General features: G+C 41.8%; 4 protein-coding genes across 5 annotated transcripts; 2 read left to right on the top strand and 2 right to left on the bottom strand.

The window, feature by feature from the left end:
• Nucleotides 1–124: 124 nt before the first annotated feature.
• Nucleotides 125–8,159, top strand: sxph (saxiphilin; the record flags this gene model as incomplete). Its single annotated transcript, XM_069145544.1, has 16 exons — nt 125–310; nt 1,249–1,348; nt 2,402–2,578; nt 2,683–2,845; nt 2,972–3,036; nt 3,578–3,735; nt 3,845–4,031; nt 4,119–4,267; nt 4,349–4,439; nt 5,542–5,592; nt 5,689–5,871; nt 6,101–6,248; nt 6,778–6,860; nt 7,006–7,190; nt 7,789–7,975; nt 8,071–8,159. Coding segments are annotated over 16 exons (2,157 nt in total), but the record flags the coding sequence as incomplete, so codon positions are not given.
• On the top strand, nt 8,130–12,181 carry sirt4 (sirtuin 4). 2 transcript variants are annotated; one of them, XM_069143931.1, is made up of 4 exons: nt 8,130–8,796; nt 9,090–9,574; nt 10,424–10,718; nt 10,829–12,181. In XM_069143931.1, exons 2-4 carry the CDS (start codon nt 9,090–9,092, stop codon nt 10,979–10,981), a joined length of 933 nt encoding a protein of 310 aa, XP_069000032.1. In that variant the 5' UTR covers nt 8,130–8,796; the 3' UTR covers nt 10,982–12,181. The 2 variants fall into 2 exon arrangements, with proteins under 2 accessions (XP_069000032.1, XP_069000024.1); XM_069143923.1 differs by lacking the exon at nt 8,130–8,796 and having other exon boundaries at nt 8,948–9,574.
• A 75-nt stretch (nt 12,182–12,256) lies between these two features.
• Nucleotides 12,257–13,147, bottom strand: cunh1orf74 (chromosome unknown C1orf74 homolog). The gene has a single exon (XM_069143944.1). It carries the CDS (start codon nt 13,126–13,128, stop codon nt 12,346–12,348), a length of 783 nt encoding a protein of 260 aa, XP_069000045.1. The 5' UTR covers nt 13,129–13,147; the 3' UTR covers nt 12,257–12,345.
• Nucleotides 13,148–13,250: 103 nt separating this feature from the next.
• tomm6 (translocase of outer mitochondrial membrane 6 homolog (yeast)) lies at nt 13,251–15,050 on the bottom strand. The gene is made up of 3 exons (XM_069143975.1): nt 14,872–15,050; nt 13,631–13,763; nt 13,251–13,414 (listed from the first exon to the last, which is right to left on the bottom strand). Exons 1-2 carry the CDS (start codon nt 14,967–14,969, stop codon nt 13,667–13,669), a joined length of 195 nt encoding a protein of 64 aa, XP_069000076.1. The 5' UTR covers nt 14,970–15,050; the 3' UTR covers nt 13,251–13,414; nt 13,631–13,666.
• Nucleotides 15,051–15,067: the final 17 nt, after the last annotated feature.

Genomic DNA, 15,067 nt, shown 5'->3' with positions numbered 1-15,067 from the left:
TGAATGCACAAAGAAATGTATATAATTCCTACGTCTTCTTAAAGCACAAATATGCATGAAGTTGACCAACATCTAAAATTCTCCACTGAAAGGACTGAATTCATTTTTCCTCTGACTGACTTGTGTGGACCGTTTGAACTTGGTAGCCAAGAAGATTCGATGGTGCACAGTTTCAGATCCTGAACAGAGGAAATGTGCAGAACTAGCTAAAGCTCTGGTGGCTGTGCTGCCGCCAGCTGCTGTAGCAGCTTTTGCCAGACTCTCCTGCATACGAGCGTCCAGCACGGCGGATTGCATCGATCGGATCAAGGTGAGCGACCTTCAGAAATGATATGTCATAATTTTAGCAATTGAGGCATGAGGTTATGTCTGTGTTTTTTAATATCTTTATGAAATATCTTCTAAAGTAAAAAAAAAAAGAGCATAAATGTAAAAAACAGATGGATGTTGAAATGAAATTAAACCCTGCAGTACATGGAAGGCAATACAAGAAAAGTGAATTCATATTTTTTGATTAAACATAGACAAATGAGTACTATCCAGTGCAGCAGGGCAGCCGAGGTCAGTGGCAGTAGTGAAGCTAATGGCAACAATCAAGGAATCTGGAGGCTACAGTTAGTCTTGAGGACAACCTGTAATGCTGAGCAAGTGTACAAGGAAATATGAGGAAATATATATATATAAAAAAAAAAAGTAATTAAGATTTACTGTTTTTGTAAAGGCATCCTTCATAAAGACCAAGATGGCAGTGAAATATGTTGTGAATTGTCTGCCTTTAAAAAAATTATTCTTTTTTAATTGTAAGCAGTATCCTTATCAAAATAGCACAACCAACACCTTAACATATAAATAAAATTAAAAACACTGAATTTGATTTCGTTTTGTAAGGTATGATCCCACTGTCAGGTTTGTTTACACCTTATTACTGCATCCAAAACTTTGCCCTGAAGATGAATTAGGACAAAGCAGAAAGCTCTTTTATGAATTTTATATTTGTCTTAAATCAAAATCTTGTAGTGGCCGTGTCAAATAATGATACTGTCCGGGGTTTGAAGATTGACCCCCAAAAGGAAAGTACCAACAAACACAATCAAGGCTTCAAATTATTTTTTTTGTGAATAGCTGAGTAAATTTAAATAATAAATATTTTAAACTGAAGCTTCAACCTTAAAGTGAAACGCTTTCATTGCTGTCAAGTGCGCTTTGAGCTGTAAAATTACAACTCAATATCTGAATTCTTTGTTTCAGGCTAATCGTGCCGATACAGTGACGTTAGATGCTGGAGAGGTTTATTCTGCTGTCAAGCAGTTCGACCTTGTTGTTGTCGCTAAGGAGATATACAGTGATGGTAGGTCTCCTTGAATATATTTATTCAGTCTTGGTATCGAAAGAACATACAGTCACACATACTGTTGTCTGTTCAGGTCAGGGCTGGAGTTTCCCAGCCTGCTCTGAGCTCATGTGTTTGTGTTTAAGTAAATTGTTCTAAACCACCACAGATGTCTGTGGCAAACAATATTAGCCTGATTGGTTGTCAAACTAATTCTACTGTGTTTCTGGAGTTGTACAGTTTGTTGTTGTGAAAGAGGGCTCGATACACCGTGAGCAAAATGGGTTGAGCATTGTTCTAAGTTCCCTCTCGTAAGTGTAAAGCTATGTGGACGCCGATAATGGCTTGATGTGCTTGCAAAATACAAAGTATCTCCTAGAGTTGTACGGCGTGTTGAACAAAGGATTTGCACTAAAATTGACATCACCTCTTTTCCTTGATCTTACTACTAAGATGCAACAATACATTCACGCTTATGAACACCATCACCACCCCACTTTCAACAATAAATATACAGGAAAAAATACATATCAAATAAAATCTTTGTTAATGAGAGGTGTAGGGCTTTTTTTTAAATTTTTTTAATTAGTTTTAGAACTGCCCTCGTTTTATGTAATTCTTTATTAATTTAAGTCTGACGATCCTCCAGAAGTTGCATTAAAGTATCTCATATATTTGTCTTTTATCTTTATCTGATTTCCCTCTGGCCACATACTGTCGGTTAATTTCTCCAAAAAAAGACAGGACACCCTTTCCACACTGTAGGTGTTACCTAGAGGTTTTCCACCTCTACGTAATAACTCTCCGTTGCCTTGCAGGCTTATGCTGTCGATAACTTTTACACAGAGTTTTGCCTCAAGGGGAATCTGTATTGCAGCTACATGAGATCAGGTTGACCTTGTCCTTTCAGAACATCTGGATTTGTTTTTTTGGTATTCCGTACAGTGGCAGCATTATCACTGCATTTGGTACAATTGTTGGGACTGTTAGGATTATACTGATGAAGGTTTTACATCACGCTTGTAAAACACTTCTGCCTGTCTGAGACGGTGCAACTCTGTTGATCTACAGGAGGCTGTATTCTGGCTGTGGCTGTGGTGAGAAACAGCAGCTTGGACATACGGTCCCTGCAGGGCCTTAGGAGTTGTCACAGTGGGGTTCGATGGACGGCTGGATGGAGTCTCCCGCTCGGCTTCCTGCTGTCCCGAAACTACCTGAGTTGGTCAAAAGAGCAGCCGCTCAGTCAGGGTAATGAGACTGTCATCATGCACAAGCTTACCGGTACTCTTTCTATTTTCTCACTTCTGATCGGGTTCTTCGGTCTTCTGACTTGTTTTTCTCCTCTCTGGCAGACGTCAGTACCTTTTTCAGTGCCAGCTGTGTTCCTGGAGCTGCTGCCATGGCACCTCCTCTGTGCGCTCTGTGCCAAGGCCAGAAGTCTTACATCCGCCAGAAGAATTACCACTGCGAAACGTCTCATAATGAGCCCTTCTACAACAACCAGGGAGCTCTCAGGTCAGATTCGACAGAAGATCAACACACTCTTGTATGATAATTTAGGTTTGATATATTTAAAAAAAATTAGGATTGTTACTAAACAATTGGTGACTAATAATTTTGGCCTCTCTTGCTCTAAAAAAGATGTCTCAGGAGGGGCGTAGGGGATGTTGCATTTGTGGATCATTTAGCCCTCGAAAGTATTGAAGGTAAGGTATTGAAGGTATTGTCCAATACTATAATATCTTACTGTTTATTTATTCTATTGCAATAATAATAAAAAAAAAAGGCCAATTCTAATTTCTAAGAGACCCCTGAAAGATGCTGATCGAGTATTTGCAATGATACCTTGGCTGCAACTAATGCCCCATGTTTCTCTCTTCCAAGCCGAGTCAGCTGTTTCACATGAATGTGAAGTGCTGCAATTCAGAGAAAACTGAGAAAACTAATTTGCACCAAGCAGAGTGGTTATTGCACAGATGCAAAACTAACCCATCCTGATGGAAAAAGAAAAAGAAATCAAGCTTTGACAACGACAATTCCAATATCATGATGTCTTGTATGAAAAAAATATTAAAAGATCTGCTTTTATATAAATAACAGTGTTAAATAAGATCCAGTTTAAATTCACTCCAGTTACCATACTAGAGAAAATCCTACTGACTTTAAAGACTTACGAAATCATTAAAAGTCTTTTTTTTTTTTTAGGGTTGTAACGTCATCTTTTAAATTTTCTGTCTGTTCTGTCAGAGAGTGAGCGAGATGGGTTCAGGTTGTTGTGTACTGACGGCTCACAAGCTCCTCTTAGCCACTACAGAAACTGTAATCTGGGACGTGGTCCAGGAGGCGGCATGGTCACCAGGGCCAACTTTCGCAAAGTTGTTCGCAAATTTCTAATTACTGCGCAGGTAAAATGTTTTGCTCATTTTTTCTGCTTTGTCACACACTTTGTTTCTGTGCTTCATGGTTGTACCTGTCCTTTTCACCCCAATGAACGATTCTTTATTGATTCTTCAGATGCTTTTTGGTCAACAAGGCAGAGAGAGGCAGCGCTTCCAGCTCTTCAGCTCGTCAACTTTTGGAGAAAATGACCTTCTTTTCAAAGACATGACAGCTAAACTAGCTGTTCTGCCGGATGGCATGGACGTCAGTCAGGTGCTGGGGCTGGATTATGTTGCGCTCCTCAAAGGTCTTGGGCATGAAGGTGCTTACACCTGCCGATGTGCGGTTATCAGTTTTTACATCGAAAAACAGACAGGCTGTGATGTCATGGTGTCATTATGTGTTGCAGGAAGCTCCCTGGAGGACAGTGTTGTGCGCTGGTGCTGCATCAGCCTTGCAGAGCAGAAGAAATGTGAGCAGTGGGCTCTCAGTATAAAGTCAGATCCGCTGGTGTGTGTCAGAGCGGTCTCAATGCGCGACTGCATTGAGAAAATTAAGGTAGCCGAAGTCACCTGAATTCTTATTACACTCTGTAGAGCACTATTATACAAGCTCCAATGACCGGTGCCTTTACCACAGAGGGACGAGGTGGATGCCGTCTCGCTGGATGCAACTCACTCCTTCATCGCAGGGAAATGCGGGCTCGTCCCTGTAGTGACAGAATATTATGGTACGACTGTTCACCGTCTTCATCCGAGTCTGTGAGTTTGTCCTCACGATGTATAAACACACAACAAAAAGGCTGCTCCAACATCGCAGTAGATAGAGTTTACTGCGTTTGTTATTGACGGATGGCCTTCATTGGTCATTAAATGGATGAGCCTAATTACTTTACAAAAGTAGATTTAACCAAAGCCATTTATTAAGCAACATGCTAATATCATCTGGTTTCAGCTTCTCAAATGTGAAGATGGGATTGTGAATTGAATGTCTTTTAGTTTTATACTATTAGTTGGACAAAAACAGCAATTTGAAGGCATTTGGCAAAGCACTGTGCCAATGATGTGGTAGCCTAATTATGACTGTGGCTCATGAGCAGTTTAATTATCAGTTCATTTGATGGGATTTTCTTAGTTCATTGACTCATTGTTTTGTGTAACACTGTCAGAAACCAGTGAAACATGTCCATTTCAGTTTCCCAGAGTCCAAAGATTTATATTTTACGTGTTTATATTTTACGTTTTATTTAACAGTCCAAACCCCCCAAAATATTTCATTTATATTGAAATAAAACATAGAAAAGCAACAAATTTGCACATTTGAGAGAATTGATCCTGAGAATCTGGGATATGTTGTTTGGAAAGGGACTCGAACCGTTAATTAATTTACAAAATTGTTTAATAATTTTCTGTCGATGGATTATTCATTGAATCGTTTAAACTCTTACAGTTACTTTAACTGAAAATAGAAACCTTGGCTGTCCATGCTTTTTCAAGCATGTGCTAGTGGGGAAAGTTATTCTATCAGTCAAAGACATTTTAATTGAAGTAAAACCATTCATCAACTGAAGGTGTCTCACTTTCTGATGATGGCGTTTTTGCCTGCAGCGCCTTCAATCCAAAAATATTTTAACACCTCATTTTGTCTTTTCTGAAGGCCGAAGACCCAAAGAAATGTCCAGTTTAAATGGGTTTTCTTCTATTTGTGGGAATTTTACAAACTACATTCTCAACTGTAAAAATAACCATCACAGTTATCATTAGATTTGCTGAAGTCCTTGTCTTTATTAATACAGAATTTTGAGAAATCTGTGCTCTGTTGGACTCCCTCAGGAAAGAAATGTGTGCCTGCTGAAGAAGGATCAACACATTTAGAAACAGATGGTAAGATGAAGACTGGAAACAGCTACGTACTGCACTTGCAGCGGTTTTTCTGTGATTATTGTCATAAAACATGAAACCATCACTCTCTCTCCTCAGTGTTGCCCTCACTAGTTGGTGTAGCAGTTGCAAAGCGCTCCACCAGGAACCTATTCATCGGGAATCTCGGAGGCCGACGCTCCTGTCACGGCCACATGTACGGCCCCGCTGGCTGGCTGCTGCCATACAGACACAATTTAAGTGTAGAGCGTAACAGTAGCTCCCCCTGTGATCCAGACCAAGGTACTGGTTCCTGAAATGCACATGAAGTCCTGCTGCACTGAGCTTACTCACCAATAGTCTCTGATTATTGTACTGGCTGTCCACTCTATGCGTGAATATTATCTTCTTTGTTTGTAACCTCTGGACCTTTGCTCTCATAACTGTTAGCTGCTCGTCATTTTAAACTTAATCCACAGTTGCAAAAGCTTCACATGTGGCTTCATTCTGCACCTTTGTGTGTGTTTTTTAGAGTACAATGAGGTGTTTTGGAAAGGCTGTCTTCCTGGCTCTCGGGGGAATCTGTGCAAAGTGTGTATGGGAGGCACAGGAGAGGCTGCGACCAAACGCTGCGCTGACAACCACAATGAGCGTTACTACGGCAATATGGGGGCTTTAAGGTGCAGTGGTTTCCCTTTACAGCCACCCTAAAGCCTTCAAAAAATGCATTTAAACTTGAATTAACAGATTTATTTGGCCTCTTAGGACCTGCTATAAAACAAACACTGACATTATCATATTCTTTCAGTTAATACAGAAAAGTCAGTTACAGTTACTTCACTTACAGTTGTGTTTTTTTGGCTACGAGGCAGATATAAGTCCAACATTTACTTTCTTTTAGATCTGTTTTTGTCTCTACTAACTCCTAACAGCAGTAACTGACTCTTTAACTCCTAAGTGCTCCATTAATTTCACCAGTTTATTGACCAAATTGACACTAATAGCAACTGAGAGTTGTAGCTATTAATCAAAATTTGCTTGAAGAGCAGATTCAGCTGAATAATCTACAAATCACAGTATCAACCATTATTACCTTCACTGTATCACATTGAAGCAACATTTTACAGTTGTTTTGAGAGATATCCCTGAGGAAAAAAAAGGTGAAATAATTTGTCTGAACTGTCCCTTTAATTATTTATTCATATTCAGGTGCCTGGTTGGAGATCCCAGTGGTAAAAGCTACGGTGATGTGGCCTTCCTTGAGCAGCACAACCTCCACACCAACATCCTGAGTGAGTATTCAAGATTAAGTTTGGACATGAACACACACACACACACACACACACACACACTCACACTCACACTCACACACACTCACACACTGATGCTGGCTAACACGATTATGTTACAGTGTCCTTTTCTCATGTTGCTCTTCAGGTTTGAGTTCGACTGGCTGGGCAGAGGGGTGGATGTCGTCAGACTTTGACTTGCTGTGTGGTGACGGTCGCCGTGCCCCGCTGTCAGAGTGGGAGAGCTGTAATCTGGGCCTCATCCCACCGAACACCGTCATGACTCGGCCAGTGCTCACAGCGCGAGTGTACGACTTCCTCATGAAGTCACAGGTTAGTTTTTTTTTTTTTATTCCCGGTGGGAGTACCTACTTAATATCCTGGCAGAGTATTGGTAAAAGGCAGAAGGCAGCCATGAGTAACAGCACTGTGCATTATGAGTCTAGGACAGGTTCCTTAACTATTTAGCACCTGAAGTAAACTTTTAAAGCTGCAGCTTAAACAAACGGCATAAAAGCCGTTAAGGTCTTCCTTTGGTAAGTCTCCTGCAATTTGCAACATGTATCTCCTACATGTTTGTCATTGCTTTTAAAACAATTTTATACTGAATTAAAAGCACTTTTTTCATTCATAAAAATGTGCTTCTTTGCGTAAATGAAATTGACCAAATTTGTTCTAAAGCAAGGAATTAACTCATCAAAGAATAGGTTTTGTTTATACTATGTACCCAGTTTGGTTGACAACAAACAATGATTAAGATCCGATATCCACTTTTTACTTTTTTGCTCCCTCTGACGCATGTCAATGTAAACCAGGACGGACACAGACATCTTTAGCAGCTTTGCAGAGAGGACATGAGGAGTGTTTAGGCGGATATTTATTCTTTTAATTTTGAAAAATAACTTCTTTTTTTTTTAATATATATACATAGGAAACATTGGCAGCCAACCCAAACAGAGAGTTCAAGATGTTTGAGTCTCAGCAATATGGAGAGAGTGATCTGCTGTTTAAAGATGCAACACAGTGTTTTGTCCACACGAGCCACATGGACTACCACTCCATCCTTGGACAGGAATTTTACACCCATGTAGAAACTGTCTTCAACTGCACACACTCTGGTACGACTACAACCAACCACACCGGCAGATTTCTTTGTATGTAACGTTTATAACTAATGTAACGCTAATGTTTATTTAAATCTTCCTTACAACAGATATCTTGGAGTTTTGTAATCAGGATGTGTGCAGGATATTCTAATGGACACACAGAAGACAACTGCTGCTCAATCATTCAACTCTTCAGCCACATATTTGTTCTGTCCATATCTGATGACTGCAAACCCTCGCTGGTATCATGTTAATGCAAAAACTGTACTGCAGGACTGATCAGGAACAACAAATGCATTACTGTTGCTCTCAACCTTTGCAACATTCAAATGCAATCATAATTCAAAATGATGTGTTATGTGGAGGATTTGTGTCTTTTATTGACACAAAAAAAACTGTTGTTGTATTAATTGTAGTAGTTGATTTTGTTGATATTGCCCAGCCCTGGGATGTAGTTGTGCATTGCTTGGGGTTTATTTTATTAACATGTTAAATTGTAATTACAGACTTGCATAATTGAAAGAAATGTATATATTTGGGCTCGTCATAAAGACTCAAATTAATTATATGTTGCTACGTCGGCAAAGAAAGCAGAATATAATTGCTAAAACCATGTGACTACAACTCCCAGGCACCAGCGCGGCTGTGTTTGGTGTTACCTTAAACTAGGTACTTCCTGATGCTGTCGGTGTCAGTCTGACAGAAGTTCCCATCTTATATCGCTGTCGTGGTTTGTCATGTTGTTCAACGACCTTTTACAGCTGCTGACACTTTCTGGTGCTGCCAACTAAAGTAACTTCATAGCGTAGTTACCGCTGTAAGCCACAAATAAGGTAAAGACGCCAAACAAAGTCAGCTCGATGTTAGTGACTGGTTGAAAGGTGAACTGAAGGAAAGTAGCCCAGTGTCTGTTGGAATATCTCTGTTGTGTTTTTATATTTTCAATTCATTTATTAAACTTGTATCGACGTTAATGCTTTATATATAAAAAAACAAAAAAAACCTACAATGACAATGTTATTATGATAAGTAGGAGTGTTAAAGCATAGCTAAACAGTTAGCGTGATGTCACACCGGGCCTCGCATGGGGTGCGCTTGTTTTAATCACCGCTTTGTCCCGCTACAGATGAAACTGCCGTGGCGGGTCCTCACTCCACACACAGCACCCGCCAGGAGATCCTCCTCAGTCCATGCAGGGATATCGAAGTTTGTGCCCGCCTGCAGCACTACCGAGGCCCAGTCCCTGGAGCTGCTGCAGGACTTCGTGAGCCGAGCCCGACGCCTGTTTGTCATCGGCGGAGCAGGTCTCTCCACGGAGTCGGGCATCCCCGACTACCGCTCGGAGAGAGTTGGGCTGTACGCTCGCACAGACAGACGACCCATGCAGCATGCAGAGTTTGTCCGTTGCGCCAAGTCCCGGCAGCGCTACTGGGCCAGGAACTTCGTCGGGTGGCCGCAGTTTTCGTCCCACCAGCCGAACTTCGCGCACCGGGTCCTGCAGCGGTGGGAGGAGACAGGGAAGCTCCACTGGCTGGTCACGCAGAACGTGGATGCTCTGCACTCAAAGGCAGGACAGAGACAGCTGACGGAGCTCCACGGCTGCGCGCACAGGTGGGAGAACAAGCATCTCGACACATTCATCATTGGCCCTCGTGAGACAAAAGAGGTGTTCGTATACTTTCAATAAGCAACGGTGGCAAGATGGGTTGTGATTTGTGTGATAGGCTACGTCACAAAACGTCATAAACGTCACAGAAGCCAAAGTAAGTTCATGAAGAAAATATAAACTCAACTCTTTTGTTTCTACTCTCATTTTTCACGAGTTGAAGTCACAGATCTAAGACCTCCTTTGTGCACATAAAAGGTTCATTTCTTTTCAATTTTGGTCATAAGTTTGTTAAAATCCACGTTAGTGAGCACTTTGACAAAAAAAATAAAATAATCCATCCCTCTGCAATAAGTGGCCTTTCAGTGTGACCAGTCCGAGGCACAGTCGTGCAATAATCGTGCTGTGTAATCAGCATCTTGATGTCCCACACCTGGCGGGTCACTTACATAGATTTGAACACATTTTTGAACAACATTTGAGAAAAATAACCCTTTTGTGTGCATAAGAGAAGTGATATCTTTTATATTTTTGCTTGAGAGTGGTCAAAGTATCCAAAAAACTCATAATTTTGAAGAAGAAAAAAAATAGCCCCCTCCGAGTGTTATTCTGATTTATTATTCGATTATTCTTGCTTGTCGCGCTTACGTACACGGAGCACCTTATCAAAGCAGGATGAGGTGCTGCAGACTGTTGCATGGTAAATCATTACACAGAAGATTATGGAAGAGGTTTTCTGAATTTTATTTTGAACAAACAATTAATGGCAAGAATCTCAAACAGGGATGAATAGGAAGTATGCGTTTGTCATGACTTGATAAGACTTTTTAAGAATGAGATCCTGGCTTCCTCAGGGTGATGTGCCTCGGCTGTGGCGCCATCTCAGCGAGGGAGGCGCTGCAGAGGCGGTTTGTGTCGTTAAACCCAGACTGGAGCGCTCAGTCAGGCGCTACGGCTCCGGATGGGGATGTCTTTTTGGAGGATGAGCAGGTTCTCAATTTCAGAGTCCCTTCCTGTGAGGACTGCGGAGGGATACTGAAGCCAGAGGTCACGTTTTTTGGAGACTCTGTGACTAAAGCAACGGTTCAGTTCGTGCACGACAGACTGGCAGAGTCAGACGCTGTGCTTGTTGTGGGGTCGTCGTTACAGGTGGGGGTTTTAGAATAATGCGAGAAGCAATTCGATGAACAACACTGACTTACAAAACTATTTTTTTCTGGACCTTGCATGTAATTGTGTTCCTCTTTGTTGTTTCCTAGGTGTACTCAGGATACAGGTTTCTACTGGCGGCGGGTGACAGAAAAATGCCAGTCGCCATCTTGAACATAGGGCCCACCAGAGCAGACCACCTGGCTGAGCTGAAGGTGAGCGGCCGCTGTGGTGAAGTGCTGTCGGCCCTTCGGCTCGTCTGAGATCAAGGTTAGATCATCTGCTGGCCACGGTGCTGACAAAACTACCTCCGATACAGCAAAAATAATCTACTTCAGGGTGAAGTGATGGGGAAGGATCCTGAATCCACTACTCTTCAGGAGGATTCACTGTTTTCAAAGTAGGGCAAAAACTGACGTGTCTACACTCCCATTCTGTATGCAGTACAATGGACTGTTAGTTGGAAATCCGACATCAGATTGGTGTCCGGGGCCGATGTCTTGGCCCTGTGAAGAGACAGAAAGACACCAACTGTATTGTTGTGTCATTGCCGTTTTGGGTTGGCACACTGACGGTATCTGTGGGTCACTTTGTGGAGGTCATGAATTGAAAACTTGTATGAAAAAATATATAGTTTTTGTTCCCAGAATCACTGTTGAATATGCTGCATTGAAAGAGCTACAAGAGGCTGTAATGATGACCAGATTGAACTTTGTTTTTATGACACGCAAATGTAAGATATTTGTGAAGGCACGTGTTGCTGTTCCATAAAGATATAAAATCACATAATGGGAAAGATGCAATAGATATTTATGTTTCCACTACTTTTTTTTGTGGTGGAAATTGTACAAAATGTACTGCAGTCAGGTATGTTTTAAAGGGTGTGATCTGTGCTGTCCTGGATTTAGTAGTTTCATGTTTGCCTGTCATGCGGTACCGAGATTGTTAACAGGATAAAAACATTTTAAACGGTGCTATCTTACATGTAATTAAATTGGTATAGTTGACAAAATGCAGTACTGAAATTGGTTCTGTGAGTGAAACTTTCTGAACTGCATTTACCTTACTCTTTTTAAAAGGAGCAGTATTTGATTTTTGATTATAAAGCAGGTGTAGGTGCAATTAATACTCTGTATAAGTGTAAAAACAAACTGACACTTGTGTCAGCCGTCAACGGCCAACTGTCTTTTATGTGGAAGAAAACAAAGAGCGGTCATTCTGTCTTGTAGCTTCACAGCTACAAGACAGAAGAAATACTGTAGTTGGTCTGGGCATGCGTCAGTCAGATAAATCAGCCAATCAGAAGAAAGGGCCATGACATCAGTGCACCTTAAAGACAACACAACGGCCTGTTCTTGGTAAACAAGCTGAAGAGCAGAGACGCAAAACTACATAAAGATGAATATGGGATGTTTGATGTTTTTAAAATCTCGACATATTTTTGTTCGTATAGAGTTCCGATGAGGCTTTGGTTATGTTCTTCGTGTTATAAATGTGGGCTGAAACTTGTGTCGACCAGCATTGAATAACACGGCATATGAAGAAGTTGATTGACAGTTTATTGAAGTGATAAATAAACCTAAATATACCAGAACATTTTATTTTAAAGACAAAACTGGCACTATCATCATAAACAGACAGAGGGCAGAGTGACTATGGACTGATTGATACCGAGATCCTTCAGGACGTGCTGCTGCACAAATCTCTCTTGTAGCCGAAGCTTCCAGTTCTCCAGGTTGGACCGCGTCTCTTGGTGCAGAGCAGCGGGGACGCTGAAGGAGTACAGACGACACCTGTGACCCGCGCCGTCTGCCCGCCACGTTGCCGAAGCCGTGATCGCCATCAGCGGGGTCACGGACAGACAGTTTTCAAAGCTCTCCGTCTGATCAAACCAGTAAGTGACGGGGTATCCCAGCAAGAGACCAAACACCGTGCACAGGTTCCAGTCCTCAGATTTCTCTCCAACATAAAGAAGTTTCTCGAGTTGCTCAGACCCTCCCAGAAGAAGCAGTAAATCTCGAGCTGGGCTCTCCAGCGCTGCTCTCCGCGGGTCGGTGATGGTGGGCTTCTGCAGCGAGTGGCGGACATCGACTACGGCGACGCTGCCGTCATGAAGCACCCGCTCTAGGTTTGCGCTAACCGCAACGGGATTGACAATAAGACCGTTTCCGTTCAAATCCAGCGTGAGGAGTGATCTGGACACAAGCTGAAGAGACTGCAGCGAGCTCAAATACTGCTGCACCTGCTCTGCACAGGCGCCGTTACTGTCATACAGGAGGGCGGGCTTCAGCCCCAAATCGACAGCCGAGACTTGAGCAGCCAGGTCCAGACTCTGAGCAACGGAGAGAGATTTTTTACTGGCGGACAGACATTTACGAGCTGCGGCGACAAAGAGCTCCTGAGTGGACATAGCTGCAGAAATCACCTGGATTCAAAGTCGAATCTAAATACACGCGTTTCTGAAGCACTTCCCCGAATGGAAAGCAGCCACGTAACTAAATAAATCGGCGAGTAAAAGATAACAGGAAAAGAGACGCTAATTAAATGTAATTATTGGTTTTCAGGCCATCCACACTCGGATGAAAAAAAAAAAAGAAGCTAATTCTGGTCGACATGATAAAAAAAAACAAAAAAAAAAAAAAACTTTTCATTATTTATTCAAGTCCCTTGTTTCTTCTTTTGTTGGTCCAAGATGCCTAAAGGAGCAGAGACATAATATCAGTTCCAATATGTGCCACTTTAAAGCAAATAACTTGTAGTTTTAGGACTGGTCTGGAACTTAACTAAAAGTTCCAAGATATCTTCATGCAAAGTTTGGTCAAAAAATACTTTCTTGGTAAATAAGTTATAGTCTCAGTGATCAGAAATGCACAGCGCCTTCTTTTAACTCTAGCAAAAGACGATGATCTCACCACCATCCTGGTTCTGACTGGTGTGTTTTGGCCACATTATGTCACCGGCTGAGGAGACATCAGGTCAAAATCGGAGAGATTTCTTGCGACCCAAACACCAGCTGCAAACAAACCCAAGTTGACCAGAAGATTCCTGGAAAATAAATAAATAATAAGATTTAACAAAAATCTTTAATTCTCACAAGATTACAGCAATCAAACCAACAGCGCAAATATATTTAGGACAACTGGCAGTAAGTAAACCAAACCGTGGCGACGGTCAAATTAAACTCCTGTGGGATTCGGAGCAACAGTGACCTGCTGGTTTTCTGCTGAAATAATCTGCTGCGCCAGGCTTGCGGTGTGGGGAACTGAGCACATTGTTTGTTTTTTTAAACGCCGCATTTTTATTTTCATCCATGATTATTATTAGACGTGATTTTGCACAAGAACAAGCCGAGATACAAAAAAAAGTCCCCAACCAGAACTGACCCAGGAGTGTTGTAGTCACACCAAATGTGTTTCAAACACTTTTGCACAGGATCCACTGAAATGTGTGTTTCAAAGTTTGATGATCAAGACATGATGATGTATATTTTGGCATTTTGTTTTTTTTTGGGGGGGGGAGGAGGAGGACATTTTAGCTGACAAGTCAGTGCAGAGAGTGACACGAAATATGGAGACCAATCTGAATTGAATCAAGAAAGGTCCTGTAACAAACAGAGGACACGTCACGTGGTGTTAACTACTTGGCCATCTGTGCTCTCATTTATTTTTTTTTATTTTTTTTATATTTCTGCAACGCATTTAAACAAGTGCCCTGGTATTGGTAACAACCTGGCGATGCTCCATGTATAGTATACGGTGGTGCTGATTACATCTAATTGTAGAAAAACTATCACGGTAAGAACACACTACGATGTATAGGATGTAATGTAAACAAATACATTAATTAATAAAAAAATAAAAAAAAAGACGTTTTCGAGAGTATTGGTATTTTATTCCACTCCTTTTATTTGTTAATGTGCCAACTATTCCCTCGGCAGTCACAGTCATTATTGTTGTTTTTAAAATGTTTTTTTAATTTCAATTAAATATTGTGAAATAAAAGTGCAGCGGGTCTTTACGGCGGAGAGGCCGGAACATGTGGACGGCCGGACAAGGACAAACCTCTCCATCGACGTAGTGTACGCTCACGCTAGCTGCACGGCTAACGACCACGCAAACCCACCGGCGCGTTTAAATGATCGAGACGATCTCACCTTCTGAAGTCGTTTCTGTCTGTTGCAAACCGACAAGCCGAGCTTATCCAGTCCACCACACCGGAGGACGAGACCTTTTTGCCGTTTGATCCGCTCATTTTGACAACGTGCAAAACCGGCAGCGATGAGACACCGACAGACGGATGCGGGAAGGGGGGGGGGGAAGGATTTAAACGCAACACGCGCGGGACGGCGA

This window comes from Embiotoca jacksoni, unplaced genomic scaffold (genome assembly GCF_022577435.1).
Source record: "Embiotoca jacksoni isolate LCO1_2020_lvr unplaced genomic scaffold, fEmbJac1.0.p SCAF_1, whole genome shotgun sequence".
In the NCBI taxonomy this organism is placed as follows: Eukaryota; Metazoa; Chordata; class Actinopteri; family Embiotocidae; genus Embiotoca; species Embiotoca jacksoni.
The sequence above is the reverse complement of the archived record's forward strand: the minus strand, read 5'-3'. Positions and strand labels throughout refer to the sequence as shown.